This window comes from Sciurus vulgaris, assembly GCF_902686455.1.
Source record: "Sciurus vulgaris genome assembly, chromosome: X".
NCBI lineage: Eukaryota > Metazoa > Chordata > Mammalia > Rodentia > Sciuridae > Sciurus > Sciurus vulgaris.
The window spans coordinates 94671995-94690823 of NC_136471.1; the positions used below are offsets into that span (position 1 = coordinate 94671995).

At 42.0% G+C, this 18829-nt stretch overlaps 1 protein-coding gene across 1 annotated transcript; it reads right to left on the reverse strand.

Moving 5' to 3' along the window:
* Positions 1-13743: 13743 nt before the first annotated feature.
* USP27X (ubiquitin specific peptidase 27 X-linked) lies at positions 13744-16350 on the reverse strand. Its single transcript, XM_079124673.1, has one exon. The coding sequence runs from the start codon at positions 15357-15359 to the stop codon at positions 14043-14045; it is 1317 nt and encodes a 438-aa protein (XP_078980799.1). The 5' UTR covers positions 15360-16350; the 3' UTR covers positions 13744-14042.
* Positions 16351-18829: the final 2479 nt, after the last annotated feature.

Genomic DNA, 18829 nt, shown 5'->3' on the forward strand with positions numbered 1-18829 from the left:
TTTAATTTTTTCTTTTGACACTTGATCTCCTTAAGTTGCTTAAAGCCTTGCTAATTTTCTTAGGGCCTTGCTAATTTTCTGAAGTTGCCTCAAACTTGCCATCCTCCTGCCTCAGCCTCTGGAGTTGCTGGGATTACAGATGTGTACCACTACATTCGGGAAGACTTATTTCTTTTTATAGCTGAATAATATTTCATTGTATAGATATACCGCATTTATTAAGCATTCATCAGATAAGAGTCATTGGGGGTTGTTTCACATTATGGCTATTTTGAATAATGCTGTTATGAACATTCATGTAGACTTTTTTTGTGTGTGAACATGTGCTGGGTCATATGGTAACTACATGTTTAACTTTTTGAGGAACTGCAAAACTGTTTTCTAAGCAATTGTGCCATATTACATTCCCCATAGCAATGTATGAGGGTTTCAATTCCTTTCCTTCCTTCCTTCCTTCCTTCCTTCCTTCCTTCCTTCCTTTCTTCTTTCCTTCCTTCCTTCCTTCCTTCCTTCCTTCCTTCCTTCCTTCCTTCCTTCCTTCCTTCCTTCCTTCCTTCCTTCTTCCTTTCTTTTTCTTTCTTTCTCTCTTTCTTTCTTTCTTTCTTTCTTTCTTTCTTTCTTTCTTTCTTTCTTTTTTTCTTTCTTTCTTTCTTTCTGTCTTGCTTTTTTTCTCTCTTTCTCTCTTCCTTTCCTTCCCTTTTTTTCTTTTTCCACTGCTGAGATGGAACCCAGGGTTTGCTAGGCAAGCATTCTACCATTGACCTACACCCCCAGTCCCATGGCTCAAATTTCTCCATTTTCTTTGTAACTTTTGCTATTCCATTTTTTTGTTCTTGTTTCTTGTGAATTGTTTTTTCTTTTGTTTTGTTTGTTTTTTGATGTTGATGGAGATTGAATCCAGGGACTCACAGTGCTCTAGGCAAGTGTTCTACCATTGAGCTGTATCCCCAGTCCTTTTTAAAAAAAAAAAATTTGTAGTTTAAATGGACAGCATAACTTTATTTTATTTGCTTATTTTTGTATGTGGTGCTAAGGGTCGAACCCAGTGCCTCACACATGCTAGGCAAGTGCTCTGCCACTGAGCCACAACCCCAGCCCTGAACTGGTCCTTTTTAAAATTTTATTTTGAGACAGGATTTCTCTAAGGCTGCCCTCAAATATGCAATCCTTCTGCTTCAACCTACCAAGTACCTGGGATAATAGGCTTGTGCCACCACTTTTGGTTCTGTTTGATTTTTTTTTTTTTCTCAAATGCTTTTTCTGCATCTATTGAGAGGGTCATGTAGTTTATTGTCCCTTCATTCTATTAATGTCATCTGTTACATTAACTGATATTCTTATCCTGAACCAACCTCACACCATTGTGTAATTACCATGTTTGTCATAGTGTATGATCCTTTTAATATGCTGTTATACTGTGCTTTACTAATTTTTGGTGAGAATTTTTGCAACTATTTTTATAAAATATATCAGTCTATAGTTTTTAATATACAGGTTTCACAGAAGAAGTTGGACAGTGTTCCATCATCCAGTATTTTTTGAGTTAGTGAAGAAGTGTTAATTCTTTAAATATTTGGTAGAATTTACCAGTGAAACCATTTGAACTTGGGTTTTTCTTTGTGGTACTTCTTAAACAAATTTTCAACCAAACCTCCTATTTTTAATGCCACCATCACTCCTAGTTCCAGAAACTCTTGGTGACATCAGTGTCTGAGCTTTGTGGAGAAGCCTTGTGACAGGTTGACTTATTTGACTCTGTGGAAATGTTACAGGCCAGGCTATATGGGCAATGACTAAACAGACTCCATTTTGCTCTAAGACTCCATGTTATGTAGGAAATGAGCTTCTCCCATGGGAACACCCCGCCTCTGTACCCATCATTAGTTACTTAGCGTGACATGTTTAGCAATACAAAATGACAATTCTTATATGATGAAAAATTGTTCTCTTTTGATTCCTATTTCTCCTAAACAATGCACCATGTGAATGGTGATGTCAACAACAATTGTGTGGATGTTAGTAACCATTCTTTAGTTTGTACTGAAGTAAGGTCATTTCAACCCACTTCCCTCTCTGCTAATGATTTTAGATCTCATGATGTTAGTTTGTAGTTTTAAATCATAGCAACAGACACTTATGATTGATGTACTGATTTATGGTATAAAAACCACTGCAACCCTATGGTTGGGACTCTTCTCCCAATAGCCATTTTTGTGGCATTGTGTGAGACAGTTAGCCAGCTGGCTTAATAAAGACTCTCAAAGTTGGACTTCTCAGTGGTGATCAGTCTGTTCTTAAGTTGCGCCCCATCACAGCTCATGGAATCAATTGTCTCTCTACTTGCTCCACTGCCCTTTTAGCATTTAGCTTTCTTGGGACTGCTAAGTCAGTTTTTCATCCATCTGCTTTCTCTGGCTTCCTTCAAAACTTTCTCCATCTTTGATTCTCTGAAGTTCAGATATGCCCAGGTATATCTGGTTTGGTGTGGTGTTCAACTTGGTGTTCTCTGAAGCTGTCATTTGCTGTCATAAATTTTGGAATTGTTTTGCTCCTTATTGTTTCAAATATTTCTTCAAACTTTGTATTAGAGATCTGCATAGAAACAGAACCAAGAGGAGAGAAAGAGAGGCAGATAGATAATAATAAATAGGTATGGACTGTGTTTAATGTTTGCTATAGCTATAAGTGCGAGAGGTTCCTAAGTCCTCTAATGTCCTTATTTTTAGTTTCCTTTCATAGCTTTGGGGTTTTTATTTGTACTGTTCCTCAGAGAGAATCTGTTTTACACTTATTTTACCTGTGAATTCCTGCTGTACTGTAGGTTTGTTGGTGTCAGGTACAATGTGGAAGAAGGGAGTCAGTTATAATCGTTTTATAATGTCTCAGTCTTCCAGTGGCACTTGGTCCTGGGGATTGTGGCCCACCCAAATGTTTCTGTTCCTTCTCCAGGAGTTTAACTGCCCTCTCTACTCCCTTTCCTGGCTGCTGCAATTCTATTCTGTATCCCTTAAGCCTGCTTCCTCATGACCCCAGGATTTTCCCCCCTTAGGTGATACAGGAAGCTAGGAGTGGGTGGAAATCTCTTCCCCGTCTCTTTACTGTTCTGTGGTAAAGCCTTCCCTAACCCACAGCTGAGCTTCTGTGGGAAGTATCTGGGGTTACACAATAGCTACTCTTCCCTTATCCCTGCCAGATCCACAAAGAGACTTTTCTGAGACGCTCACCATGCGAATTTGGTAAGATTACTGGAGGGAAAGCAGTCAAAAGTCTGGGACTTCTATGATTGTAGTGCCTAGGTGTTGTCTATCTCATGCTAGTCCACACGGTTTCCAGCATTTGTCAAAATTACTAGTTAAGGATAAATAAGATTAATAAATGAGATAAATAAACTTTGGTCATGATATAGCTTTCTAAAAATGTTTTTATTAGTGCATTTTGGTCATACATAATATTTGGGGTTCATTTTTTATATAAATATACCTGCATGGAATATAATTTTCTCTATTTCATTTCCCACTACTTGCTTATTCCCCCCTCCTCCCCTGCCCATTCCCCTTCCTCTACTGTTTTTTCATTTCTTCATTTATTGTTTTTTAAATTGGTGCTATATATATATATATATGCATAAAGCAGAATTCTCTGTGGTAAATTCGTATATATATATAAATGCTAGTGAGGATGTGGGGGAAAAAGTTTCCCTCACACATTGCTGTTAGTATAACCACTTTGGAAAGCAGTATGGGGATTCCACAAAAGACTAGAAAAGGAACCACCATATGATCCACCTATCACACTGCTAGACATAACTTTTTCATTTACATTGCTATTTCAGTTTGCTAGTATTTTTAGGATTTTAGTATCTAGATTTATGAGAATGGTTAAAAAAGTATTCTTGTACTGTTCTAATCCAGTTTTGACATAATGAATATATTCTAGTTGAAATGATGTGCAAAGGTTTCCACCTTTTATATTTCCTGGAATAGTATATATCAGGTAAATTTGATAGATATCATGCTAGAAATCTTGGTTTGTTATTTCTAGAGAAAAGTGTGTTTTAAACTATTGATTCAGTGTTTTTAATATCTATGTCTTTCAGACTTTCTATTTCTTCTTAAGGTTTGTAAAATTATAATTTTCTAGAAAATGTTTCATCTATAATTTTATACTTATTTGGTAGAAATGTCTGTAGTGTTTTTAAATTATTTTAAAAGATCTATTTTATCTGTTTTTCTTCCTATATTCATTCTTTTAAAAATATTTTTAGTTGTAGATGGACTCAATACCTTTATTTTTACATGATGCTGAGGATCGAACCCAATGCCTCACACTTGTGAGGCAAGCGCTCTACCACTGAGCTACAGCCCCAACCTTCTATTGATTCTTAATATTATTCACATGTAAATTCTCTTTTGTTTTCTTGTCCAGTCTTACCAAAGGTTTGTCTTTGCAAAGAACCAAGCTTTGGTTTTACTGATCCTCTCTATTGCCACTTTGTTTTCTGTTCCAACAATTTGTGTCCTCACATAGATTGTTTTTTCTTCTGCTATCAATAGGCTCCATTTGTTATTAATTTTCTAACTTCTTTAACTAAATGATATGAGTGTTTAAAGTTTGAAATTGTTTTCTAATAAAAAGCATTCAAGGATATACCACTCTAAGTTCTGTTTTATTTTTAGCTCTATTTTAAAAGCTCTGCTATCTGTACTATCATTGTTCAGTTCTAAATATTTTGTAATTTACATTATGATTTTTCTTCAGTCTATGAGTCATGGGTGTGTTTTAAACATTCCAAACAGCTCTTTAGGAGATTTGTTATTGGTATTGCTTTTGATTTCTAATTGCATTGTGATCAGGGAATATGGTCTGAATTAAACTAAATCTGTGGTATTTGCTGAAACTTGCTGCATACCATAGAATGTGATCAATATCCCAAGTGTGCTTGAAAAGAAAGTTTATTATTAGCTCTTAGATACATAGATATATATGTATGTGCATGTTCATTAGATTAATGTAGATAACTGTGCTGTTAAAATCTATGTTATTCTTGACATTTGTGTATACATGACTTAATAGTCTATAAGGAAGATAGGTCAAATTCTTTGACCATGATTATAGATTTGTCAGTTTCTCCTTGTAATTCTGGTCATTTTGCCATATATATTTTGAAGCTATGTTATTAAAATTTATGAAATTTATTTTTTTAAATATTCCTACTGAATTATTATTTTTAATGATTTTGGTCTTATACCCACAAGCTATTTTGTATGGTCTAAGTAGAGTTACAACAGCTTTCTTTCAGTTAGGACTTTATTGGATACTTTTTTCTCCATACCAAACTTCTAACTTGTGACCTTGTTTTAAATGTTTTTTTGAGAAGCACATACCTGGATTTTTTTCATAATACAACTTGATATCTATTGGCTAGAGATTTTAACCTATGTGCATATATTGTTATCATTGTATTATTGTATTTGAATTTGATTCCACTATTTTAATTTATGCTTTCTGTTTACCCTGATTTTTCGAAGCTTCTTTATTATTTTTTTCTCTCTTATCCTATCTTCAACTTGATGCATGGGGGTTCCCCACTCTTCTTTTTCCATCTATGGCTTGGAGGTTATATATTCTTTTTGTATTCATTCCATTGTCCCTTTCAACTGGTGTGTAAGTTAGGAAGCCATGCACTCAGAAAATGACATACGTAATTAACTTACAAAATTCTAAAATCTGAAAAAGTAATCTTTTTTAGTGTTCTTCAAGATTATGCATGAATTAAGAACTCATATGGTTATTGTTGTCTGCTATTTAAAGTCTAGTTTGCTTTTTCAAATCCCAGTAGCAACATTATGATTTTTTTACACTGCAGTGTTTATTTACATTTATTCATCATTTTAATTTTCTATGCTTTCACCTGTCACAACCTTCCACCTGGAATAATTTTTCTTCTCCTTTACACTTATGATACCCTCTCTTGAATTTCTTTTAGTGAGGCTCTGCTAGTGAAGAACTCGATATTTTTCTCAAAATATCTGTATTTCTTTTTAATTCTTTTAAAATATTTTGCTGAGTATAGAAAACAAAGTTAGCAATTAGTAAACTGAAGATCATGCCCCTATCTTCTGATTGCTGAGAAGTCACTCTAATTTCTGTTCCCATGAAGGGAGCTGTCATCTTTCTCTGGCTCCATTTTCTCTTTCTCTCTGTTTTCCTACAGTGTCTGTGTGTAGACTTTTTTAAAAAATATTTTTTTAGTTATTGATGAACCATTATTTATTTACACGTGGTGTTGAGGAACAAACCCAATGCCTCACACGTGCTAGGCAAGTGTTCTACCACTGTGCTACAAACCCAGTCCTAGACTTGTTTTTATTTATATAACATGGGACTTCTTGGGCATCTTGAATGTGTGGATTGAATTCCTCCATGAAGTCTAAAAATGTTCTCAGTCATTATCTCTTCAAATAGTGCCTCTATTACCTTAAGGTTAGCATTCATATTCTTTCTCTCAGATTATACTCAAATGTATGGTAAATTTTCCCATTATATCTTCCACATCTCTCATTACTATCCTGAATTTTCTATTTCTGGATCATTTCCTCAGGTTTGCCTTGTACTTCATTAACTCTTCACTTATGTCTACATCTCTTCCAAATACATTCACTGAGTTGCTATTTTCCACTTATACAAGTTCTTTTCCCCACAATGTGCTACGTTGCTTTTTACAGGTTCCTCTTCCCTGCAGATATTTTCAAATTAACAATTTGCATCTTTAAGCATGGTACACATAATTACCTTAAAGTATGTATGCAGTTTTCTTGAAGGAACTAGGATAATTTTTACATGGACTAGATTTTTCCCATGAATATAAAACATCTATAATATGTATATAAAAATTTTAAATACAAAAATTAAATCATAAAATATTTAAAAATAAGAAAATATGTGTGCAGTAATTCTATTATCTGAAGTCTGTATGGACCCGCTTCTGTTGTTTGTGGTTTCCTTTCCCTGCTGCTTCTATTTCAAGTTGCCTTGTTTCTTTAGGCAACTGTCTGCTTTCAGGTCACTGCCCATGAAAGTTTATTCTGAAGGGTTTTCTGAGACCTGGGATGGATATGTTCTCCTCTAGAGGCTTTGTATTTGTTTTTCTCAAGCATCTAGGAGTACTTCCTCTGCGGGAACCACCAAAAACCAAGTCTATGACTTGAAGTTCATTGATACAAGGGAAATAGTTGAGAAATAAATCTGAGGGTTAGAGTGTGACCTTCTCAGGAAGTGATTTATTTACACACATACCCCTTATTTTGCCCTTTCCATTTAGCAAGAGAGCTCTATTTAATGGCAAGGCGACCTCCTGTACAGTTTTCTGGGATTTTCAGGAAAAGGGGCAGGTTTAGTTCTGGTTGGCCCTTATGCTGTGGGAGTAGGCCTTCAGGGTCTCACATTAACTCAGGAGGGTCCTGAGCCTTGACTTCTCTCCCTCTACCCCTCTGGGGCCATTGAATTGAAGCTCAGGTGAGCATTGTAAGCAAATGTCCCTGAGCAAATTGGCTTTGGTGCTCCAATATTCTGCTTACCTGTTTGTTTACAATCTTTCACCCAAAAATCAGCCTGCAAATTTCTCTCTATCCTCTCATCCCTTCCGTGCTATTAAAATAGTTTTGAAAGATTTTTATCCAGCATTTTTGGTAAAGGTAAGTCAAATAACCAAATCAGCCATTGCTATAAGCTAGAAGTCCATATACTTAAATGTTTAAACATTCACACTTGAGTTACAAGGCCTAAATTCAGGCAATATCTCCATCATCTTCACAAACACTCCTAGAATCTTACACTGCTTTAAATATTAATAATCCCCCCGATATATGTCATGTTTTTTTGCTCCAGTGTTTTTAGTGTCTGCTTGTTAATACTCCCTTATTTTTCAACATAATTATTGTTTTGGTTTTTTGTTTTCTTTGAGATAGGGTCTCACTATTTTGTTCAGAGGGCCCTCAAACCCTGGGCCCAAGTGATTCTCTGCCTCAGCCTCCTGTGCATGTCCAGCTATTTTTATTTTATAACTAAATGCTTATTTAGATTTTCCCACATTTACAATTTTTGTTTACCATTCTTTGCCTCCTATTCACCCTTTCTCTCTGCTTTCCATTTCCTTCTTCCTGAAGTATTTCTTTCAATTGTTATTTTTTTTAATATATTTTTAGTTGTAGATGGACACAATACCTTTTCTTATTTTTAGGTGGCGCTGAGGATTGAACTCAGTGCCCATGCATGCCAGACAAGTGCTCTACCACTGAGTCACAACCCCAGCCCTCAGTTATTTTAATGAGAGTCTATTATTCCTAAAACTTTCTTAGTTTTGTTTTTCTGTAACTTTTCTTATTTCACTCTCAAAGAGTGGTAATTCTTCTCACCAGTATTTCTTGGGGGCGCTAATTCTTGTGCCAACTGGTATATCATTTACAAGGACGGTGTTTTTATTGTTGCTTGTTCCTGAGTGTCTTCAGCAGATTTCTTTTTCTGGTATGGGGTTCCATGTATCCTGGATTATAAAAATGTATTGTATTTACTATTGCAGAGGTTCTAGAGGTTTTCAGTTATTCTACTTCAGAATCATTTTTTTTCAGCATGCCGTTCTTATAACACACAATAGAGTAAATTTAGACACCTTAGTCCTCTTATGACAGGCCTGGGTTTTTTTTTTTTTTTAATCTCCTGGTGGCTCTAGAGAGAGCATAAGCCCTGTCAATGCATTCTTTCCAAACCCCTCCTAATGGCCAAACAAAGCTACTAAAGGTAGATTATCTGCCGCCATTGGACCTGAGGCTGTGTTGCCAACCTGTGTGGGTATTAGACTACCAATTCCAAGTCCCTGGACCCTTGAGCCTGATATTTGGAACAATATACTGACTTTAATTAAAGTCACTGACTTTAATCGTTATTTTTGTTTCTCTAGACATTTTTTTAAACAGTTATAAATTTAAAACTTCGTTATAGTTCATCTCATGTTAATATGTGTTTGTAGTGGGGGAGGCACTATTCATATCATCTTAGTGTGATATGTTGCCAGAAGAAACACACACGATTTTGCACCTTTATAATTAAGCATTTTTCTTTATCACTTCCATCTTCATAAATACACACTTCTTTAAGTTCCAAAGAGTAGGAGTACCTAGATTATAGGCATATATGAGGCCAGACCTCTGTAACATGTTGGATTATGTTCCAGATATATCAGCCATGTAGTTTTAAGTATGAAATTCCTCTGGGATATAAAATTTCTTAGCCCAATGATTTTTAATATTTAAATATTTTGGTAGCAGAGCTCCTTCAAATATCACTGGGAAACCTCAAATAAAAAACAAGTAAGATGGGATGCTCCTCTGGTTGAAGTAGGGTTGAACATTCTGATCCTCATGGATTTATCCTACCCCTTGCATCCTAGGGTGCTCACTGGGGCATCTTCATAGACTCCTTAGACTCCAACTAACACTAGTGTGAAAGGATATAAACTAGATCAGTGGTTCTCAAAGGTGGTCCCAGAACCAGAAACATGGACATCACCTGGGAATGTGTCAGAAATGCAAATTCTGAAGCCCCCATTCCAGATCTACAGCACCAGAAACACTGGGGACAAGATTCAGCAATCAGTGTGTTAACAAGCCTTCCATGTGACTCTGATGCTTGTTAGTTGGATAACTTACTAGAATAGACTATTCCATTCAGGACTTATTGAAAAAAAGGCTAGAGTGTTTCCCAAGGTTAATATTTCTGGGTATCTGAATTAACCCAAGCATCTCTGGAAGGCTGTTTTCCATCCATCATTCTCTCATACCTGAGTGAGATTATAGACATTCTCATGGTCTAACTTGGCCATGGCCTTGATTCCTTTGAAATGGCTTCATGTGTCAGAAATCACTGAGAGAAGTTAGGATTCCTACTGTTTATTAGTTGGAAATAATGAAGTTCCTCCTAGCTTTCCTTGACAAAAAGATTTGAGGTCCTAAGTTCATAAAATCATATGGAGCAAAACAAGCCAGAAAGAGTACACACCAATAGCATTTATAGAAGGTATAAAGACAGGCTACACTAACCTACAGTGAAAGAAGTCAGGATAATTGCCTTTGAGTTACCAGTAATGCTGTTTCTTGTGGATGCTATTTATAGGGATATGTTCATTCTGTAGAAATTCATTGGAATATATATATATATGCACTTTTCCTGTGTATTTAATACACTACAATACAAAAGTTTAAGAATGGCACCAAGTCACCAGCAGTGCAAGGTAAACACTTGTGTAATGCCAAACTGGCACAGGTGCTGGGCTACATACTCCAAGGATGTGGGCCTTCACTTCTGGGTGAGCAAACACAGCTTTCCAGCATGGAGTGTACTGCATTAAAGCAATATGAATGTGTGGACCATTTCTTGATTGGAGAAGACCTTTTGGTTGATGGCACCCCTGTGAGAGAAGAGGTGAGTCAGTTTTAGTATCTGGCTATTCTAAAAAATGGGCAGTGGCAGGGTACTGAATCTCCAACTAGGTTAGGCAAAAAAAAACTGTAAGAAGGATGTGTAATGTGTGACAAAGCAGCACCCCAATTTTTTGTTCCTTATTCTGAGCACTATATGTGGTTAAGGCCCTCAGTTGTGAGCAGCCATCTTTCACCCGTATCCTTCTGGGCCCAGATCATAAATCTAAATACAGCTGAGTCTCTCAGATTATGGATATAGATGGAGTTAAGGAATTAGCTTAAATTTTACTAGCTTTCCCCCCTATTTGCTCACACAGGAACTCTGGCCCAAGTGTAAAATAACCCATTTGTGCCTGAAAGCTTCCAGTGGCTCAAAAACCAATCTATTTTTACCATCTCTCATATTTTCTTGTTCTGTGCCTCATATTTGTATACTCTGCCCAATGAAGCTACCTAAGTAGTTATCCCTTCCCTCACCCACTCCCTTGGCCACCACTGCTTTGCCACCATGGGAACGTTGGTGAAGATGTGGGGTGCTACCTCCAAAGTCCCCTAAAATCCCCAACCATGGATATGCCCAGCCATGGACCAGACATGCTCCAACAAGCCTGAATTTCAGCTCAAATTAACACATACCTGCTGAATGCATGATGTCCTGGGTCCCACGGTGGCATGATCTGAAAGCAGGTCCTGGGTTCCTGGCTCAGTTTGGGGTATGGTGACTGGTAGGGGCATAGGGCAGGATTTGAATGACCCCCCCCTGTTGCTTAGGGACAGTGGTGTTTTCTATATAGAGGTGTGAGGTCCTGTCAGGAAGTGCCAGGCACAGCTGCTCCCTCTGGTGGTCTGTGCCTTCCACCAGCAGTGACAGGGAGGTCAGCTTCAGCAGTCTAATGCCATTCGTTTGCCAGTGAGTTCCTCTTAGAACTATTCCTGGGTGCAGGGTATTTAAAAGACAGCTTCTATATCAGACAAACCCCAATGAAGAACATTCTAGTAAAATGTGAATACATACAAGACAAAGGTTGTAGAAATGTTCTCGATTAAAGGAAGCAAAAAAGACATGACAACTAGAAGCCAATACCTCACCCTAGACCAGATCCTATAGTAGGGGGAAGAAACACTATGTAAAGGACATTTCTGGGACAAAAAGACAAAATTGGAGCATGAATGGTAGATTTGATAAAAAGCAAATCAATGCTAATTTTTCTGATGGTACACTGTGGTGATGGAGGGAACTGCCTATTCTTGGGAAATGGCCACTGATATATCGCAGCATGAAGGGCCATGATGGATGTAATTTATTCTCAGAGTTCGAACACATTTATGAAAGAATGCACATAAAGCAAGTAAGATAAAATGTCAACAATAGGTTAATCTGGATAAAGGGTATGCAGATGTTCATTATACTATTTTGTTTCATTTTTGTACCTTCTCCGTAAGTCTGAATTTATTTCCAACTAAAAATGTTTAAGGATAGTTCCTGTGCAGTCAGAATCTGATGGCACATGCCTGACTGAACTCTTCCTGTGGCAGACATGAAGAATGAGGACATGGCTGTGCTTCCAGGTAGGGCTACCAGACACATCCCAAAAGGTAGCCAGACACCTGGTATGAAGTTGCCATGTGGCATCCAAATCCACCCATCTCTGATATCCCCCATCCTACAAGACAGGAAAAGTAATGTTACACATTGTCTCCTGAAGATTATGGGCCCTGAATGTTGAAGAAATTTTCGTCATGAAAGGAAGGTGTATCAATTTATTCATCGATCTAGTCACTCAGTAAATGTTTTGAGTACTCACGCATTATATGCCAGGAACAGTGCCAAGGGATGAGGATGCTGCCCAGTGTACAAGAGACACAACCCCTTCCCTTAAAAAGCCTGCGAGCTCACTGAGGGTGTGCTCACAACCACATGAGTAAATCTGTATTTCCCAATGAGTTGATCACAAAGTAGACTCAGGAAGATGTGAGGAACCCAGTCTTTTACCAAAGCCAGTGGATCTGATACATTTATTTCCCTTCCAGGATTTTCTAGGTAATAGTTACTTCTGTACCTGATGCTAAGGAGAGAAGGAATTGCGCTGCTCCCCGCATCCTGAGCTCATCCCATCTGTTTCAGCTTAGCTCTCTGCAGGCTGCTCTGCCCTCTGTCAGGATCAGGGAAGGGACCAACAAGCCACTCTATCAACATCCGTGGGCTGATAGATCAGTGAACTTTGGAAAACAGTCTTTCTCCTGATTTATGCCTGTGGGTAAATGTGGCAGCTACACCCATATTGCTTTTAGAAGGCAAAGACCACCAAATACCCTTGTGTTGCAATCTGATAGCATTTAGCCATGAGAATCCAGTCACTGGGGCGCTGAGTCATGAAAACAACATGACTGTCTTTCAGCTGAACAGAAAAATTACCTTTGGAGGACAGTTGTTCCCCCCTCTCCAATAATGGGTTTGACATCAACTGTCACGCCTTTCACACAGAGACAGCAGTGGAGCCCACTGTGTCAGTGTTGGGGAGAGGTCTTAAAATTCTGTGTGTGTGTGCATGTGTGTGACTGCATGTGACACAGGTCCTTTCTGTCCACAGGTCTCAGGTGGGACTGACCTGCACCTCTGATGTATCGTGGGCCCAGTCCAAAGAAGTTTCAGATTCGGATCCAACAAACGTTTACTGAGTCCCTACAAAGTTCCAAGCCTTTTACTTTATACTTTGACACATTTTATATCATTTAATCTTTAACAACAACCCTTTAAGGTAGGAATTATCTGCACTTTACAGATGAGAAAACAATCGCAAAGAGGTTCATTGATTTGCTCAAGTATATCATACAGCTTTTTTTAAAAACACACACACTACACTGTCAGCTGAGGCCTGTCTGTGTGGATAGCTTATCTTACAGCATTTCTCTTGTCTTCTCTACTTTTGGAGCGACTGCTCCCCTTATACAAGCCCCCTTATTTCTTCTCCTTTCACTAGCCCATATGGGCTTTTCTTTTTTTAATACTGCATTTAATAGCACAAAAAATCACGAATACAAAGAAACTGGCAAAGGTGTTTGTCAATGAGATATCCCTGCCTCCTCCACTTTTCTGCTTTCATACCCATGTACATCATGGGCTACATTTTTATAAACTTTTCTTTTTTCCCCCCCAAATGTATAACTGTTATGTGATTGGTCAATTGAAGCTGAAACACCCATGGAGAAAGATGTTTTACGGTTACAAGGGCACACACCCCCCCATACCACCCCCCTCCCCCCCACATCTTCCCACACAACCTTTTGGAGGAATATAGGATATGTACCAGTGTCACGATTTCCCTGCTCCTGCCTTCCCCACCAGAGCATTCCTGCCATTTAATTTTCCTTTAAGTGACTGCCTAGACTAGAGCCTCTTCTCCCTCCCCTTCTATTTCTCTTCCATCAGGACCGTTTGGACACTGGGTACTGTTCAATTCTTACTCTGTCAGGCCCATGGGCCATGGTCAAGTAGGTCCTTAAATCTTGATGCCAGTTGTAGTACGGGTGTCGTCATCTTCCATTACAGGTAGTCTGTGTGTCGCTTCAGTAGGCTTGTGTATTCATTTCTTTCACTTTTTCTGACTCATGTTCCAGGACCTGTTTGTGATAGAAGAGTAAATACCCTTCACTGTCCAGCACGTCCTTAATACTGGCCTTGGTGATGACAGCATCATCACATTTGAACCACTGGTCCTTGTGGTGCCGGATGAAGCTGGTGTAGTGGCCACTCTCCAAGGTTCCTTGGTGATTAACCACAGCAAACAAGGAATACTTATTCTCGTTGTTTCCACTATTGGTTGGCAGCTGCAACTGTCCATTCATTCTGCTCTCTTTACTCGAGGCCATAAACGGTGTCATATCCAGCTCCAGAGGAAAGGAAATGTATGTAGTGATCTTGCGCCTCTGTTTGGCTGAGTGTTCAAACCGTTTGAAATGAAAACAGGCAACAACTGGTAATTTATTCATTGTGAGCTGTTTGGTTGATTCCTGGTAGCTTTGGCAACTGCCACATTTGATTTTGGCACTGCTTCCTAAGTGCTCTGGCCTTGTAAACCTTCGCAAGCAGTCTGTGAGGGTGGTGATGCCTGGTATGTGGCTTTCCCCATTCACGCTGCTCTCCCTCCCTGGACTCATGGGCCAGAAGGAGGTGCAAGAGCCAGGCAAGTCCAAACTGATGTCCCAGCATGGGTCTATGGTCGTGGAGACGCCATGGCAGGCTTGACAGGTGACATCAGACTGCAGGCCACCTGTGAAGATTTGGTCTATGATGCAGTTACAGTGGTTGGGATTGTTGGCTGCCTTCCCTACATCATCACCTTTGCAGTGCCTGTGCAGCACATCTAATGCTGCGATGAGGAACTCGTGGGCATCCTGTTGCCTGTACCCTGCTAAATGACGAGCATGTATCCACACCAGGTGCAGTAACTTATAGGGAACATGAGGAGACGGGTTTCCAGAATACAACTCCCGAAAGAGTGAAGACATCTCACAGACCAGACACAACTCAGGACTGGGCATTTCACATCGGTGCCTGTCAGAGAGGAAGAAATCTCTCAGTATGGGAGTGTGGGTCAGGGCCTGGACGATGCAGTTCATAAAGCACGTGTTGCCGAGATTGATTAGTCCTCTTAAGCCGATGGTGAAGCTGGAGGTGATTCTTCTCCTCCGAGGATTGTGCCCCAGCAGTTCTAACTCGGGTTTGGTTGTTTCCCAGGTTGGATATTTCTCACCAAGGCCTGGCACTGAACACTGCTGGTGAGAAACCTCTGTCGAGGTGGAGGCTTGTAATTTCAAGGCTTCTCCTTGCTCTTCTTTGGCAATTTGCTCAATGTCTTTGTCATACACATAGTCCTTACACATAAAGCAGTATATACCTCCGTAATAAAGGTCTACGGCTAAGTTGTGTTGTTTTGTCTCGGCGTGCTCATGAATGTGTTTCTCTGTGAAGCAGCCAAAGAAGACACAGGAAAGGCAAGAGTGGAGTCTGTTCAAATGGGTGCCACACACATGGCAGATGCACGACTTTGCCTTGCTTTTCCTGGTCTCTGGGGTTCCACACCACACGAAGCACTGGTAAATGACCCGCAGTTCCTGCCTCCAGTTCTCTCCCACCTTAAAACTGTTCACGTGGGAACAACCTGGTGGCCCCACAGCAAAATCCACATCCAGGCATCCGCCCCCAGGGCCGCGCCGGGGCCGGGGCCGGGGCGGGGGCCGTGGCCTAGGCTGCGGCGGGGTACGGAGCCGGGTCTGGGGCCGGGGCCGGGGTCGGCGGCGCGGAGCACGACTGCGACGCGGAGAGGGATCGGGGGGCCGCGGCGGGTCGGAGGGAAGGGTGGGGGGAGGAACCTCGTCGCTGCTGCCGCCACCGCCGCTCCGCGCTGGATTCTCATCCTCCAGCTCCTGCTTCGGCTCCCCCTTCGGCTGCTGCTCCGCCTCCCGTACCGGCTCGGGTTCGGGCTCCAGCTTGAGCTCAGCCCGGCGGCCCGGACCCTCCGCCGTCTCCACCTTCCCCGCCGTCTCCACCTTCTCGGTGGCGTCCACCTTCCCCGCCGCCTCCACCTTCCCCGCCGCCTCCACCTTCCCCTCCACCTTCGCCTCCGCCTCCACCTTCCTCTCCGCCTTCTCCGCCGTCTCCGCCGTCTCCGCCTCCTCTACCTCCTCCGCCTCCACTGGCGGCGGCTCCTCCCCCTGCTCGCAGGGCTCTGGCGGCCACTGGGCGTGGCGGCGCGGGGGCCACGCAGACCTAGGGTGTCCCCCGCCCGGCCTGAGGGAGCGTGGTGGCTGTGGCAGCTGGACCCAAAAGGGACTTTCACTGAAGGAGGCGGCGGCGGAAGCAGGCGACGCCCCCGGGAATCCTCCCGCCGAAGCCCCCTAGCGGAGGCCGCTTCTGCAGCCAGGCCCCGTTTCCTTTAATTCAATATTTTCCAAACTTGCTTGTTCACGAGAATCACGTGGGGAGCATGTTGAAATTACAGATTCCTCGGCTCCACCCGCAGGCCTACGGAATCAGACTCTGGAAGGGAGGTACTCCGGAACCTGTATCTCTAACTAGGGCCCGAGAGGCTGCTTATGATCAGGCAAGTTTGGGAAACACAGCTCTAATTCATTGAGGCTGGCGGGAAGGGGGGCGGGGACCGCGCAGTCTCTTTAAGGCGCTTCCAGTTCTCAGCTCCAATCGCTGCTCTGACCCCCATCGTCGTCTCCTCCCCTCTCCTCGTCCTTCCCTTGGTCCAGGCAGGCTTCCCCCAGCACTGAGCGGCCGGGGGGCCGAAAGGTTGCCAAGTCCACAAACGTTTGAGACTGTGTAATATCCCCTCACGAGGGGATCGTGGGGAGCACAGGCAGAAGTCGTGACAGTCATCATTTCGGTGATTGAGCCTGCCCCCAGTATGTCCCAGTCTCCCCTCCCACCCAGGTCCTTATCTTCCCACAAAGATTGAAGCTTCAGCTCCAATTGGGGGCAGGCCTGGACCCAGATCTGGAGCGGCAGCGATTCCAAGGATCTGAAGTGGCACCTCCCCTTTCCCATCTTATCAGTGTTCTGCGGAGTCCAGACCAGCTCCTTGCCTCCTCCTCAGGCTCCCAAGGCCAAGAGTGGGATGAGGGTTTGGCAACTGGCTTTCTGCCCCAGTAGATGCTGAGCAGCCGCGGGACAGAACTCAGCTCTTCTATCCAAGGCCAGTGGGGACAAGGCTCCACAAGGCCATCTCTACAACTGGCACCTCTCCTACAGCTGAGAGAAGGGCCTAAACTACAGGATACAGTCCAGAGACCCTTAATCTTTAGCAGAGTCTCAGGGTGGGCAGCAGGTTGGAGTGGAAAGGAAGCCTGTGGGGCCGCTAACGGAGAGAAGGGGTTGGTCAGAATCTCAGGGGCCTCTGGGAACCCCTGTGTTGGGGAAACTGCTGGCACTGAGCAGCAGCACTATGGAGTCCATGAGAAATGAAGCCAGAACCAGCAGCTTGGGTCTTCGGCATGACTGGGGGTGTGGGAAAGCAAGATGCAGTTGCTAGTCCCAGAGAGTCCAGCCCCAGGCAGGCAGCACATGGAGCTGGAGGGAGCAGGCAGTGTTCCAAGAAGAGTCTGGGGGTGACTGACTGGTGGCCTTGTGCACCCTGGCAGGCTTGTGGGGCAGTGCTGCTTGGTTATATGCTCCAGCAAAGTTCTCTCTGGTCTGCACAGGATGTCACCATTCACCTGTCCCTCCCTCCAGGAAGGGGAAAGGGAAGGACACGTGGGGTTAGCAGCAGGAGGTAATTGTTGGGATTCAGGAACACTTAAGGAAGATGTCTGGTTCCTACCCAGCTGAGGTTCTGCCTGGGTACCTGCCCTTCCTACATCAGTTCTGCCTTTAATTCCTTAAAGCACCCCAGCATCCTTCCAGTAATTACCTGCCCTTTGTGGCCTGCAACCAGTGGAACTGCAACTAGCATACTCATGGAAGGAATGCTGCTGCTACTAAAAGTGACTGGGTTCATAGAGTGTGGGAGGCAGGAGGAAGGGGTTACTCTCATCCCATCTTCACAGAGTAACAGACAATGAAGAGACCTAATGATCTCTGTGTACCTGAGACCATCTACCGTTGAAGACTAGCCAAGGTTACCTGGTTGCCTTACTGAGCAACTTCCTGTAGAAGCATACAGGCCCACCTGGACTCTGCTCAGGCCAGCATGTTCAGGAAGTGGAGGACTCTGCCACCATTTATTCAACAGATGTTACAGATGTTTATTCAGCACCCACCCACAGCCAGGTGTTGTATGGGATGCTGCAGAAACAACAGTAAAAAAAGACATTTACCCCAGGGCCAGAATCAGGACTGACCTACCCAAAAGTCACACTAAGGAAGTGTCTAGGTCACTAGCAGAGAAGAGACACCCAAACCAAAAATACATATAGAAAATATGTAACAGAAACACTGTGACATTTGAGTTTTTGAATAATCCCTATGGGAAAATCACAAATTAGTTGTACTTTACATTCATTTCCTGGTTGCATGTTGCTTTTGCTTTGAATCACATGTGGAGGTGATCTTGAGATGCTTAGTGTTTGAGTCTGGCACAAAGACAAGACAAACCCTAGCAGAAGAGGCTGACCTTAGGAGAAAGAGCTCCTTATCGTCCCCATGCGTCTGGGTGCTAAATACAGCTCTGACCACAAGGTGGCAAAAGAGTAAATGACAATCCCTCATATACATATTTTTTATGTTTATATAAAACTGTTGGTTTATATCAAAATGCTGTGTAAAAATATTTGAAAAATGCTGTTCATCTACATGCATTTTTAGGTTGACAGTCTAAAATTTTGCATCATAAATGTCAGTTGGCTGC